Genomic DNA, 13,980 nt, shown 5'->3' with positions numbered 1-13,980 from the left:
ATAGCTCCATACTCGAAAGCCTGTTTTTAACTTCCCTAAACAAGTTCATTTTAAGCTTGGTGGTAATTTGGCTCTTTTGTTAAAATTAAGTCCTTAAAGTAAAAATTAAAAAGACAAAATGGAAAAACCATTGGGCATAGAAAATCCACCCCGGGTTTAATAGGGCCTCTTAAGCTGAGGACTGGAGGAAGGTGTGGGGAGCCTGCTTGTACATCCTGGTCCTCGGAGCTTACGTTCTATGTAAGCTTTCTAAAGAAGAGGATAAAGCTCATCTTCATGAGAGGCCTGCTTCTGCGGTGGGGTGATTAGGAAACCTTTGTTAAGTTCGGGCTCCTCCAACTTTAACACCCCAACTCAGTTTGCAACAAAGCACTAAAATCCTTCTACCCACGGGGTGAGTCTCAGACATGAAGAGCCAGAAGAACACGTCTTGGCTGGTGTCCAGTGACGGAGTACAAGCCCATAGTGACGGTGGCCTGGGAATGGCCTCTGATACGCTCGTTTCTGAGCAGGACAGGGCAGATCCTGAATCACTATTTCGGTGAGACCTTGGGGAAAGAGGAGGCCGTGATTCACCCGGTGCTGACAATGCTTGTGAGCGAGCTTGTTTCCCCATGGAGCCAGGGTCAGCGGTGGGCAGGGTGCAACCCTCATCCCTGCCCCAGCCCTTGCTCAGTCTGGCCTCTTCTTGCCCACTCAAGCCCACATCTCTCAGAGCCCCCGCCCCTTCATCCACATGGCTCCTGCCGTCCGTCCGGCTGGCCCCGTCCGGCTGGCCCCGTCCTGCTCACTAGAACCCCGGTGTGCTTTCCTGTCTGTCGTTGGCAGGTCCCGTCATGGGTATTGTGTCTGGATGGGTAACGCCTGTGAGAAGGACACTGGGGTAGAGATTTTGAAAATCTGTGGCCTCTTATGTTGAGCTGTTTAGGTAGGAAATGGAGAATTGTGAAAAGACATTCTGTTACAGCCACTCGTTTATTCCCAGTGACACCTGAGGCAAGAGGGGCAGGGGTGTGATTCCAGAGACTCTTAGGAGAGTCTTCTTTGGCTGGCTGGCATCTGGAGGTGCCCGTCCCTAGCTCAGGAGGGGTTCTAGGAAACAGAGGCCAGGATGTTGGGGGTGGGCTGCGTCAAGGAGGTCATGCTGGATGAAGGAAAACCAGCCGTTCCGAAACAGCACCAATGCCTAGGGTGAGGAAGCGCACAGCGGCCGGAGGCCAGGCTGAGAGACAGTGATGTTGCCTGGGGCGGAAGGGAAGTTTCCCATGGAACTTCTCGTGGGGTCCGAGAGAGTGGGGGGAAAAAGTGGGGTATTTCCAACAGCAACCGCAGGGACAAGCAAATTCCCACAGGAGGGAGGCAGGAGGTAGCAGACGGGGCGTGGGAGCCGATGGAGGCTGGAACGTTCTCTTTAACAGGGTCATACCTAGTCAGTGTCCAGTAAAGCCAGCAGCCCTCGGAAGGTCAGAAACCCTCCACGAACTGCTTGGGTACCAAGGACGGCCTACCACGGAGGGAACACCGCTCCTCCTACCTCTGCCTATCTCCGCTGTAGACTGTGTGGGAACCAGAGAGGGCAGTGATGTGTGCTGTGTGCGGTTGCAGGTGCAGCCAAAAGGCCACGGGTGATTTGCATGGGCTGGAGAACACATTTTCAGTTTCCTCCTCTCACAAATGGCAAATTTCACTTTCACAGCCTTTCCTTCTCCTTCCTGCCACCCTGGATTCCGCTTGGTGTCTTAGCCTGTTGTGGCACTTGTGCTCCGTGATGCTCCTGCTTGGCTAGCCTCTAGGCTCAGCTTCAAAAGCTCAGCGTCCAACCGCTGATGATCCTGGCCCCACAGCCCACTTCCCAGCCACATGAAAAATACCACGCTGCGAGCCAAGGGCCTGGACCTGCCTCTAACCCAGCGCAGGATAGGAGGCTGCATCTGGGTACCGAGTGGGGTTCCCAGGTGTACCAAGGAAGGTTCTGGAACGGGTAATCTCAGAAAAGTTCTCCAACCTCTAAAGGATGTTGTGTTGTGGCAGTTTCTTTGGCCTGGAGACCTTAGTAGGTGACAAGGATTGGGTGGCCCTAAGAATTTGAGGTCTTGTGGGCATCCCGTTTCCTTGGCCTGTACCCCATCCTGGTTGCTTCCCACCCCAGGCTGGCACCTGACCCTTTGCTTATCTGTTCCTTGGATCTGTATCATGAATATGAGAATTGCCACTCCAGTGGTGCTCAGGGTACCTCACCGAGAGAAAGAATGTAGCCCCGCAAAGGCCTGGGCGGTGGTTCTTCCTCTGTGTTCCCACACTGCCCAGTTCATGCTGTGTGGTGGTTACTACAGGTAGCTGCCACCTGAACAGGTGTCTGGAGGGATCAGACCATTGAGGCTCCATATTGAATCTTTTCCATACTCTTGGCCTGTGGAAATTTCAAACACTATTTTCTACTGATGAGGTTCAGCAGAGGGAGGAGGAAGGGCAGGTGGGAAGAGCGCCAATCCTTATTTGGACATGTGAACATGGAGAAGGGCGGTGTAGATGAGACCCTCTTTTGTAGTTTTGTTACTAACAAGAACGTGGCAAATCCTGGTGAGGCTGGGAGCTCTCCCAACCTTGCTAAGATGGTGGTTACAGGTTGGCTTGCTGACAGGAATGAAAGGATCATCAAAGAGGGCCCCCCCCCCCCCCCCCCAACAGCACAGGCAGGCAGAATTTCAAGCCTGGTTCTGCTGTGGGGATCCAGAGTGACCCAGGAAGCCAGGGTTAATTGAGGCGAGAAACCAGAAAACTCCCTGAGCAGTCAAGTGCGGGAGGGCTGTCATGAAACCCCCAGGGGAGATGATTAGCTGGTTATAGGCACGGAAGAGAAGTGGCTGGTGACCCATGACTTGTCCAGGGTCCCCAAGTCTCTGAGGCTCCACTGGGTGGGTGTGGAGGATGAAGTGGGGTATGAAGGGAGGTTGAGGCAGGTGAGGTAGGTGAACCAGGAGAGTCTGCCATTGATGGCTGCTGGGAAGAGGACAGTTTCAGTTCTACGGGGTTCTGCTTATGCCTCTTACCTCTGCTGGAGGGTGCTGGGGGAGAGGGAGGGCCAGGAACAGGACTTTTCTGAGGTGTTTGGTTAACCATGGGCAACACTTCTGGTACCCAGAGTTAAGAGTATCCACAGAGGACCCAGAGGAGGCTCCTTCAGGCTCCTGGTCCACTCTTCTCCACAGTCCCCTCATGTGGAGAGGATGACAATTGAACTCTCCTCTAAATTTACATGTCATTGTGGCTAAGCGATGGTTGTTCAGCCAAAAGGATCCTGAGGTTGCTGGGAAGGTGTTCTGAGATTTGATTTCAGATGACTCCTGGTAATCTGGGCCCCATCTGATTTTAAAGCCTTAAAAACAAAAGCTCTCTGAGGGCAGGGATCTAGCGTGGTGGGTCACGACAGACGGCATTGAAACACAGGGCTTCTTTGACAAGAAATGGATTTTGGTTGGAGAACAAGTCTTCTGTCTTCTCTCTCTTTCCCTCCCACTCCGGGACCTCGTGCTGTGTTCACTCTGGCTTTATAGGTGGGCACACCCTTACTTCCTCACACAGCCTTCCTGTGTCTTCACTCTTCAGCCTTCTCTCTGAAAGGTCCATACAAACCCTTCCATTTGTAAGAATAACCCACTCCCTACCCCACCGCCATGTTAGTTCTCCCCATTTTGGTGATGTCATGCACAGAACAGGGTGGGGCCAGCCAGTTACACTCATTTACTGGAGGTTAGCTGTGTCAGCCCCTGCTGGGCCCCATGGGCAGGGCTAAGAACTGAGGTGGCTTTATCTCTGCAGTTTAGGAACACGTTTCAACCTGTTCCCCACATCTAGAATGCTGTTCTTTGAGGCACTGGACTCTGTAGTGAATCTCCTGCGCATGCTACAGCCCCTGGTGGTAGGACACATCTGTGACTTCACTGTGGTGAGTCCAGCGTAGTGCCCGGCCCTCAGCAGACATTCTACTCAGGTTTGCAGAATTTAATGAGATTTGCAACTTTTGCAAGCCAGAAGGAGAAAGTTCTTCAGTTGTTAGCCATGTTCTCAAGAACCCACCAGAGATGACCACTCAGTTTATAGCCAACTGAAAGTCTTTATTTCAGCTGGCTGGGACTAAACTCGGGAATTTGGGACCCAAGCAGTCCTGAGTGTTTAGGGTAAGGCAGTTTGTAAAAGCAAAAACAACAACAACAACAAAACCAAAACAAAAAACCAAAAAAACCTGTATGCTGCTGGGGGGAGGTTTTGTGCAAGCAAGCAGTTTAACGGAAGCTAAGTGGCAGCTGGATGGAAAGGTTTGTACAAGCGGTTCCCCCTACCCCGAGACAGGATTTCTCTGTGTAGCAGCCCTGGCTGTCCTGGAACTCCCTTTGTAGACCAGGCTGGCCTTGAACTCACAGAGATCTGCCAACCTCTGGCTCCTTAGCGCTGGGATTGAAGGCATGTGCCACCACTGCCTGGTTCAAGCAGGCAGTTTAACAGAAGCTTTAGTTGGGGCATCTTGTCCTCAGGTTTCTAGAATAAAATTGGGTATTTTACCATGGATTCTCCATCAAGAAGATCAAAGTCTAGTTAAACCTAAAATGGCTTCAGCTGGAGGAACCTCTGAACTCTTGCCTTGTCACAGATGTTCAAGTTAGCTAAAGGCCCTTGGTTCCAGAGAAGCCCAATGAGGGCCATTCTAATTGGTGCCTGGGTAATGACGTATTTTTTTTTTTTTTTTTTTTTTTTTTTTTTGTGGGTTCTCTGATGCTCTGGCAATAAGAACTGCTGGCTCTCATTTATTTGGCCATTTTCCCCCATCTGTATGTGTTAGATGGGGTGCAGTGATTCCACCAAACTAGACTGCCCCTTGGGTAAAAGGAAAAGTTTATTTAAACTGCCAAGGCTGTCTCCCTGGGTTCAGAGAAGACAGCAAAATGGCTGAGAGAGTCCTGCCAGTTATAAGGGGTTTTGTTGAGGTGGGAGGAAGGCGTGTTAGTTGGCCCAGCCTGGGAACCAGCAAAGGCTTTCTTTCATCTATTGGAGGCTTGACTTAATAGGGAACTAAAGCTCCTTTTTCGAGACTGGGAGCTGTAGGGCAAAGAAGAAAGTCCCGGCTTTTCTTGGCAAACAAAGCCCATTTTACAAGTCTTCTGAGGAGCGCTGTCATTAGGTCAGTGTTCACTTCAGACATCCATAGCACTGCCGTTCTGTGAGACTGGGACCGACCAGCACACAAATGATTCAGAAGCGGGGTGGGAGGATGGTCTGTGGAACGAGCCTGCTGCTGAGGCCTGGGGTCAGTGAGCAGCTCTCCAAGCTCCAGTGGTGGATACCAAATGTGGGATCCCGGTTCCCCTCTGACTCCACATAAGCAGAGCAAAAGCAAAATGACTCATGCACTACTGAATGAACCTTGACCTCACACAGATTTTCCAGATTATCCCCAATTAAGTGAAAACAAAACATTAAAATGTTTCTAGTGGACAGACTCTGTGAAAGTTTTTTTTTTTTTTTTTTTACTTTGGGTTTTGATCTACATATGTACTTGTGAAGCTTCCATAAAGTACACACACACACACACACACACACACACACACACACACACAGAGTCTATAATACTTTCTCCTGCCTCTACTAACCATCCCCGACCCTCTGCTACTGTAATTAACATTTTCAGTCATATTCCTTTTGAATTATGCTATTACTAACTGGTTGCACTGGCGAGTCCTATGTCAACTTGACAGAGGCTAGTTATCTGAAAGGGAGCCTCGGTTGAGAAAAGGCTTCTATAAGACTGCGTTGTAGGCAAGACTATAGGGCATTTATTTAGTGATTAGGTGGGAGGGCCCAGCCCACTGTGGTGGTGCCATCCCTGGGCTGGTGGTGCTGGGTTCTGTAAGAAAGCAGGTTGAGCATGCCATGAGGAGCAAACCAGTAAGCAGCGCCCCTCCATGGTCTCTGCAGCGGCTTCTGCCTCGAGGTTTGTGTCCTGACTTCCTTTGCTGAGGAACAGTGCTTGAAAGTGTAAGCCAAATAATGGTCATGGTGCTTCATCGCAGCAGTGGAAAAGACACTGGTGCTGGTAGCTGGCAACCACAATGCTCAACCAACGGCTGCCTCCCACACTCCTTTCTGAGTGTGTCCATGCTGGGGATTGAAGCCAGGGATTCATGAATGCTAGGCAAGTATTCCACCAACTCAGCTACACCCCCAAGCCTTTCAGGTCTTCCTTTTTTTTTTTTTTTTTTTTTTTTTTTCCGATTTTCGAGACAGGGTTTCTCTGTAGTGGTGCCTGTCCAGGAACTAGCTCTTGTAGACAAGGCTAGCCTCAAACTCATGGAGTTCCGCCTGCCTCTGCCTCCTGAGTGCTGAGATTAATGACACGCACCACCATCGCCCGGCTCAGGTCTTGCTTTTAAACAGGAACCAGAATAATCTAGACCTGAGCTTCTTTTCCCTCATTATTGAGGCAGAGTTCTGCTGAGTGTTGTAGATACTGCCCATGGTTCCCACCCTGCTGGGAAAAGGAGCTCCTTTTGGCCTTGAGAATTCCAGTTTCTTCTACTGCTTCAGATGGTTCCCCCCTGTTCCCCCCTCCCCCCCCACGGCTCCTTCTGTGGGTCTCTGAGGTTTGCTCTGCATCTCTCTCCCCTGGTAAGCGACCTTCAACTCCTTTGGCTTGGCTGAACTCCGGCTCTCAACCCAGAGACATTTCCCTTTTCACTTTTGTCCCAAGATAGGGTTTCTTTGTGTAGTCCTAGTTCTGGCTGTCCTGGAACTCACTGTGTAGACAAGGCTGGCCTCGAACTCAGAGATCAGCCTGCCTCTGCTGGGATTAAAGGCGTGCGCTGCCACTGCCCAGCTGACATCTCCCTTCTCACTCCCCTCTTTACTCTTACTTCTTACTAGGTTTTCTTGGAAATGTCTGCTCAATCACTTTTAAAAGCCTTTTACGGGCTGGAGAGATGGCTCAGCAGTTAAGAGCACTGGCTGCCCTTTCAGAGGACCTGGGTTCAATTCCCAGCACCTATATGGCAGCTCACACCTGTCTCTAACTCCACTTTCAGGAAATCTGGCACGTTCACAGACATGCAGCAAAACAGTGTGTATACAATAAAAACAAATGATGTTTAAAAAAGCGCTGCTTGCCATCATGTAGGCGTGCGGAGCACTATTCTCTCCAGGAAGAGGAGAGTCCCACTCTACCCAGCTTTATGCCAGGACTCTGCAGCATGCTATGTAAACCACATCCTCCAACCACTGTTAATTCTTTAAAACGGTGAGATCTACTGTGAGTCTTGGATCTGAGCTGTACTTGTATGGCACCTATGAGCTAGTAACCTTCTTCTTTCTTGGACAGCACCTGGCTGTGTAGCCTAGGTTGGCCTCCAATTCAGAATCCCTCCTGCTTTAGGCTCAAGGATTCCAGTGACCCTCTTCCTTAACTGACTTCCTTTGTTCCTACACCACAGTTTTATATTTATTTCTTCCCAATACCTGATTTGTATTGTTTATTATTCTTTTAAACATTTTATTATTTTATGTGTACAAATGTTTGCCTGAATGCATGCATGTATGTGCATCAGTCCCCCTGGGACTGGAGTTACAGATGGCTGGGAATTGATCCTGCCTCACTTTCAAGAGCAGCAAGTGCAAGTGTGCATTTCTGTGTGTGGATTTTGCACATGTGAGTGTGGATAGAGGCCAGAGGTGCTGGGTCCCTTGGAGCTGCCTAGCCTGGGCTGAGAACCAAACTGCTGACCCACCTCTCTAGCTCCAGACAGAGGCATTTCTGACTCCAGGTTACAGTGCGTTCTGTGACTGCAGTGACCTGTCCAGACCAACTAAGCTCTGCCACTCAAGTTGTCCTTGTATTTGCAACAGCAAACACGTTTACTCATTGTTTCAGGCATTTTATTTTTCTTGTTCTAACACTGGGCTTTCACAAGTGTAAAAAAGGTTCACAAATACAAAAGATTCCGAATAGCTTTGTGGTACTTAAAAAGATCCATGAAAACAAATTAAGTTGGGTAATATTATCTCTATTTCTTGCACTATGGCTGTAAACTGGAAAAAAACAGTCCAAGTGTGATTATGCTAAAGTTGTCCCGTTTCTCAGGAAACCTGTCCTGCACACCCACAATGCAGGCCCTGTACATCACTCTTGCCATCGCCTCTCTTCTGCCTCCTCCAAGCTTCAACAGAGACGTCTTCATTTTCACAGCCAGTCCTGGATGTTCTGTTTGGACAAAAGAATCCAACAGCTTCTGAAGCAAGCAAAGGTAGATTTGGATTTTCATTGATTTTCCAGTGTTTAAAAAACAAACAAACAACAAAGGTAAGAAGGTAGTAGTGATTTTTCTTATTCGCACTAACCTCTCTTCCAATGAGCTTTTAAGTCCTCAAACATTATAGATGAATTATATCCGAGGAGCTTTAATTTTTTTCAAAGCATGTAAAAAAGATTTTCTTAAAAAGACAGTTTTTCTACCTCAAGTGAAATTGCTAGAGGACCTGAAACCCAAGTTTACTTTTCTTATCTAATAAACAGCCGTGACCTTCCATGGCTTCCACTCAGCAGCGCTAGGTATGGCTGACATATTAAGCAATCATAATCCAAAGCCCCCTTCACATAACATACAGATAACAGTATGCTGCCAGAAAAGCTGCATGTGAAGTTGTTCAGAAACCACTTCACAGCTTCGTCTTCCTCTTCTTTTGCTTAATGAGAAATAAATTATCGTTGCTGTCCTCTTCCGTGCATTTCCCTTTCTTTGGTTTGCTGCGCTTGCTCTCTCTGAGAACCTTCTCTTCTCTCAGTCTGTGGTGATGGGACGGATGGTGACGGGACCTGAATAGCTTTCGGGCTGCAGCACTGCTAGAGGAGTGGGGTTTTGAGCCCCTAGGGAAGTCTTCATCCATGTCACCGGGCTGGTCAGTCCACCTATGCCTCTCACCTTCTCTTTTCCTGGTCATTTCTTTGTGGGTTTTTTTATGTTTTTGAGGCCACTTGCTGCTTTTCTTTGAGGAATAGCTTTTTCTCACACTGTAATGGCCCCTCTTATCTGTCTCTTCTACGTATGGTCTTCTGAACTGCCCCGGAAAATCTCCATTTTTCTGCATTTCTGGAAGATATAAAAGTATTTTGCTTCTCAGAAATAACTTAGCAGACAGAAGAGGCAGACATTTAAAAATGTGACCAATACGACATTCTAAAGAGCCCTTACAATTCTATTACTAAAACGGAAAAATATCCTCAAACCCTTTAGTGTTTATGCTACTTATTCTACTCAACAAACTTTTATAACATTAAACAATGAAGACTAGAGCAGCAGGCATGGTCATTATCTTGGCCCTGTGAAAGAAGTCATGTCTAACCAGTGCAAGTTCCTCCATTGATGAAGGATAAGGTGAAGCAAGATAAAGATGACTTCATGTGACCTTACTCTTGGAGGACGAGCCTGGCCACCCCACTGTGAGTGGGTGCACACTGCCAAGACATTATCCCTCCAGAGAAGCGGCTGCTGGGTGGGGTGTGATCTGTGCACACACTGTAGAGGTTTCCGTGCCAGATGATGCTGCATCTTGTGAGGACCGGATGTATTTATTACGAGCATCAGATGGATGTGCTTTTGACAGCAGAGAGTGGTAGCTGAAGCTAAAGTGAGCTGTGAAAACTTCAGAACCTTGAACTATTACACGGAGGTCAGTAAAAACCTTTGGCTTAAAAGTTAAGATAAAAGAAGAAGTTCCAAGGATCACAATGAGCCTCAAAGTGGGTATGCGCCAGAGAGGTCAAAACTAACTAAAAAGAAAAACAAAACAAACAAAAAACGTTCTCTCAGATTATAATTTATAAAGGCTCCAAAGCCACAGAGAAACCCTGTCTCGAAAAACCAAAAATAAATAAATAAATAAATAAATAAATAAATAAATGCTCATTGTAGAAAACCTAAAAAATAAACCCATAAATTATAAAGATAATATGCCAGAGTATAGTAATACACCCTTTAATTCAGGCACTATGCTTTTCTTAGTAATCTCTCTAGTTTAGTAACCTAGTCAATCTCTTAATATATTGTGATTCCTCTATGCAAATGAGTAGTATTATCATTTTGAAAGGGTCTGAACTCAAGAGAATCAAAAGCCACAAAGAAAAGAGCTAAAAATGCTCAATGTTGGAAAAGAATTCAGAGACCAGCTTGAAAAACACAATTGTTTATCATCCAACAGCAAAGGTAACTTGGGAACACACCTTGACTATAGCAACAAAGAACAAAGGCAGAGAAAACAGAGTTAAACAAGATTCACAAATGTTATTTACTTATTGTAGGTTAATTATGTGTAGTTGTTCATGACTGCATGTGGGTCTGTGCACATGAGTGCAGGTGCCTGTGGAGGTTGAAGTCACAGACAGTTGTGGGCCACCATGTGACTCACTCAGGTTCTCTGGAGGAGCATCCATGCTCTTAGCACTGAGGGGGAGGAAACACAGAGGTGGCTGTGGGCCTAGAGCCCGCTGCAATGGTAAACTGCAACACCGGCCTTTGTGTGGGAGGCCCAGGAGTCACCAGAAACCCTTTTGTTCCATGAAAAATATTAGACATACAAAGGGAAAATAATTGTCAAGTAGAAACATTTCAAAGGAATCTTAAACTCTCTGCATAGACAGATAAAAATATTCTTAAGAATTTTCTGAAATGCTCTGAGAAAAATATTGTGAACAGACTACAAAATAGGATTTTTGATGCAGAAGTCTGAAGTAGAAGTAGTTACACACTAGAGCTGCCTATAGTTTGTGACAGCAGAGAGTGGTAGTTGAGGCTAAAGTGAGATGTGAATTTATCATTATAAAATAATATAAAATAATAAATATAAAATAAATGATAAAGATAATATAAAAAGCTTCTTTTAGTTTTTATAATTATTAAAAATGTTTTCTGTGCTAAACAACGACTTCCAAAATAGGCAAAGACAGTATATAAAATAGGCAAAGACAGTATATAAAAAAGAATAAATTTGGGAGCTAGTGCAAAAGTGGTCTAACCAGAGTTTGGTAACAAACCTTTCACTTTCCGTTTTATTCTCCGATATCTCTGCTGGATCTCGTGTTGGTCGTCATAGTAGTAGATGAACGGAGATGTTGGAAACGTCTGGCTAAACATTCTTCTTTCTGTACATTCCTACAGTTGTATTTGAAAGAATGCATCACAAGGCCGCACTGCTCAACAAACTCTTCCACGAGCTTTGGCTGTGCTGGTCAGCGCTGTTCATTAGTCCCTACCCCTAGCACCACACTCAATGGCTGCTGGAGTGGTCTTTGGAACACCCGACCCAATGGCTCTCCTGTGCTTCTGTGCTATCCCTTCGGGCCTGGATCTCTTCCCTTCTTGACTAAGGAATCTTACGTTTTTGTAAGTCCTAAGTTCCTTCCCCAGTTTGAGTTAACAGCACTGAACGATGGGTGCCAACTCCATTTGCCTTGTCCTCTGCTGGAGTTCACTGGCATTATGTGAATTAACTGTCCTTTCTTGTCTTTTCCTCCTAGCCTAGCCTCAAGCTGAGGCTCTAAACTGTGGGCTCTGCTCACTCTCTAGACACACTTACCAGCTCATCTTACCATTCACTAGTTACCAGGTCGGTGAGTCTTTTTCTTTAACTAACAACTTCTTATGGGTGTATATCATATCCCGAGCATATTCTCTTCTCCCCTCTGCCGCGTTCCCCTCTCCTCCTGCTCTTCCCCTCTACGGCTTCTCACCTGTCCCCTTTGTCTCTGGGCTAAGGGGTCTTACGTGAGGTGGGTGGTGGACCTGGGTAATTCTGAGAAGCCTCTTTTCTTTGCTCCCTCAACCACGCTGAGATCATCCTCTGCCTGCTCTCCCTTTTCTACTGCCCAGTCTCTGTCTCTCAGCTTTAACTCTCCTCTGTCTACTAGGTGACAGCAGGAGAAGTGAACACCTTTGTCAGAGAGGCTTTCCTTTGGGGCCTTCTCTTCTGCCTTCTACCATCTTGCCTGAAGTTTATTTGCAAATGTTAGCATTTCTTAGCTAAGTAGCTAAGAAAGTCAGAATGCCTTAAACCACATGGAATTTCACTGTCTCACCATAAAATCAATAAAAGTATTAACTTACGGTTACATCAAAGTAATCTTGATACTCAGTCAGTACCCATGCAAAAAGAGACTGTTTAAATTCTCCTAGCCCCTCACCTTTTCACACCCTCCTGGAATAGCCTTTTTCTCAGGGTCTACTGCTGCCCTTGCCTCTCTAGCTAGAATGCCTAGCATCAGGGAAGGGTAAGCTGAGACTGACAGCGAGGGGAGCTTGGACATCTTTCACCACTGGGGTGGCCTCCTATGTGTGCACTGTTCTGTCTAGACAGATGTGACTACACAGAGCCACATCGCATCACAAATGTTTTCCAAAGCTACATGTAAATTATATTTTGATTATCCACATCACTGGTCTCCTCCATTAAAACAGATAATTGATAGCTGGCTATATAATTTATGTTCCTTTCTGGATTAGCCACACCAATGATCTTCTTCATTAGTGTTGGATAATCTAGAGTTCCTTCAACTATGGCTGCCAAATTTGTTTTACTGTAAAATGAAATTTGTCTAAGTCTAGATTTCAGGGATAAATTCCAAATGCTCTTGATATTCCCATCTACATTAAAGGCAGTGACTAGTAAGCAGGAAGCATCCAATTGTAACTGTTTTTCTTTAATCGATCAAACATAAATGCTAACTAAAAGTACACTCTTTTGCTTTAAAGAGATAAGCATATATATTAAACACCTGTGTGATGTGCATGGCAGTGGATGGCGAATATGAGTCTGTTTCCTAAAAGTTGTTGGCAACAGTTGGTGTGCACAGGGCAACAGAAGACCGAGAGATGGTAATTTCCTAAAAGACTCTTCTCTAGTTAGGTTTTCAACCTGAATTCTACAGAGGTGAAGTCCAGTATATTGTCGGATCTTGCTACATATCAGTGGGTTTGATCACATTAGAAGCAGCATCTGAATGTCAGTGCTGTACAACTTTTGTGCTTTGGAGATTAATCACCACTGAGCGCCTGAGCTTCACCCCAGCTTCATCTTCTACCCGTTCCTCGCCCTAGTTCCTGCTGACAAACACGGAAGATAAACTCAGTTGTTCACAGGCTCTGCACTTTTCTTCTCCCACCCTTCTGTCTTTTTGAATTTGTGGGTTGATGTGGGGCAGTGTTCTGTTTGTGTTGATTTCATTCGCTAATAAAGAAACTGCCTTGGCCAGCCCTTAGGTGGGTGGAGTAGACAACAGGAAGAAGGAAGCGAGGAAGATGGCTCAGTCAGATGCCACGCCTCTCCTGAGAGAGAGAGAGATGCGATGAAGCTCCTGCCCAAGATGGACATACGCTAGAATCTTTCCGGTAAGACACCACTTCATGGTGCTACACAGATTATTAGAAATGGGTTAAAGCAAGATGTGAGTAAGAGGCTGAAAATAATGGGCCAGGCAGTATTTAAAAGAATACAATTTGTGTGTTGTTATTTCGGGGCATAAGCTAGCCGGAGGCCAAAAGCCGGGCGGCAGGAATGCAGCCTGCAGCTCTCACTACAGAATGGCGCCCACGTGGATGACTGGATCCACAGAAAGCTTGAGAAAGCTTGGGAAAGACTAGAGTAAAGCATGTTTTCTTGATAACAACAACTTCTCGGGTCTGAGCAAGCGCTCTCATCTAAGAGAGGCTTCCTGACTCAGCTTCAGCTGTAAACCCTGCGGCTCATTAAGAGGTCCTGCCACAAAACACTTAAACGGTGTTGATGAAAAGCTGAATGCATGCTTTTCAGTTTTCAGCTGTAGCAGGAAAAAAGTGCTGTTTTAAAATGCTGGCTTTCTGGGCCATCCTGCCAGGGCAAACTCTGACTCTTTCAAGCAGGCGGTCCTGACTATGGAGCTTTTGATTGTTTAACACTGTTGCAGCTTGC

The 13,980-nt window shown here is 46.4% G+C and overlaps 1 protein-coding gene across 2 annotated transcripts in view; it reads right to left on the bottom strand.

Moving 5' to 3' along the window:
• Positions 1 to 7,903: 7,903 nt before the first annotated feature.
• Positions 7,904 to 13,980, bottom strand: part of Zcchc7 (zinc finger CCHC-type containing 7) — a 169,065-nt gene continuing 162,988 nt past the window's right edge. For both annotated transcript variants that reach the window (XM_038346932.1, XM_038346933.1), the window contains exons 8-9: positions 11,072 to 11,189; positions 7,904 to 9,131 (exon numbers count right to left, since the gene is read on the bottom strand). In XM_038346932.1, the coding sequence (XP_038202860.1) occupies positions 8,701 to 9,131; positions 11,072 to 11,189 (549 nt within the window). In that variant the 3' untranslated portion in view covers positions 7,904 to 8,700. The remainder of the gene's footprint in view (positions 9,132 to 11,071; positions 11,190 to 13,980) is intronic.

The sequence above is a fragment of the Arvicola amphibius genome, chromosome 11 (genome assembly GCF_903992535.2).
Source record: "Arvicola amphibius chromosome 11, mArvAmp1.2, whole genome shotgun sequence".
Lineage (NCBI taxonomy): Eukaryota > Metazoa > Chordata > Mammalia > Rodentia > Cricetidae > Arvicola > Arvicola amphibius.
This window is presented reverse-complemented; position numbering and strand designations above follow the sequence as displayed.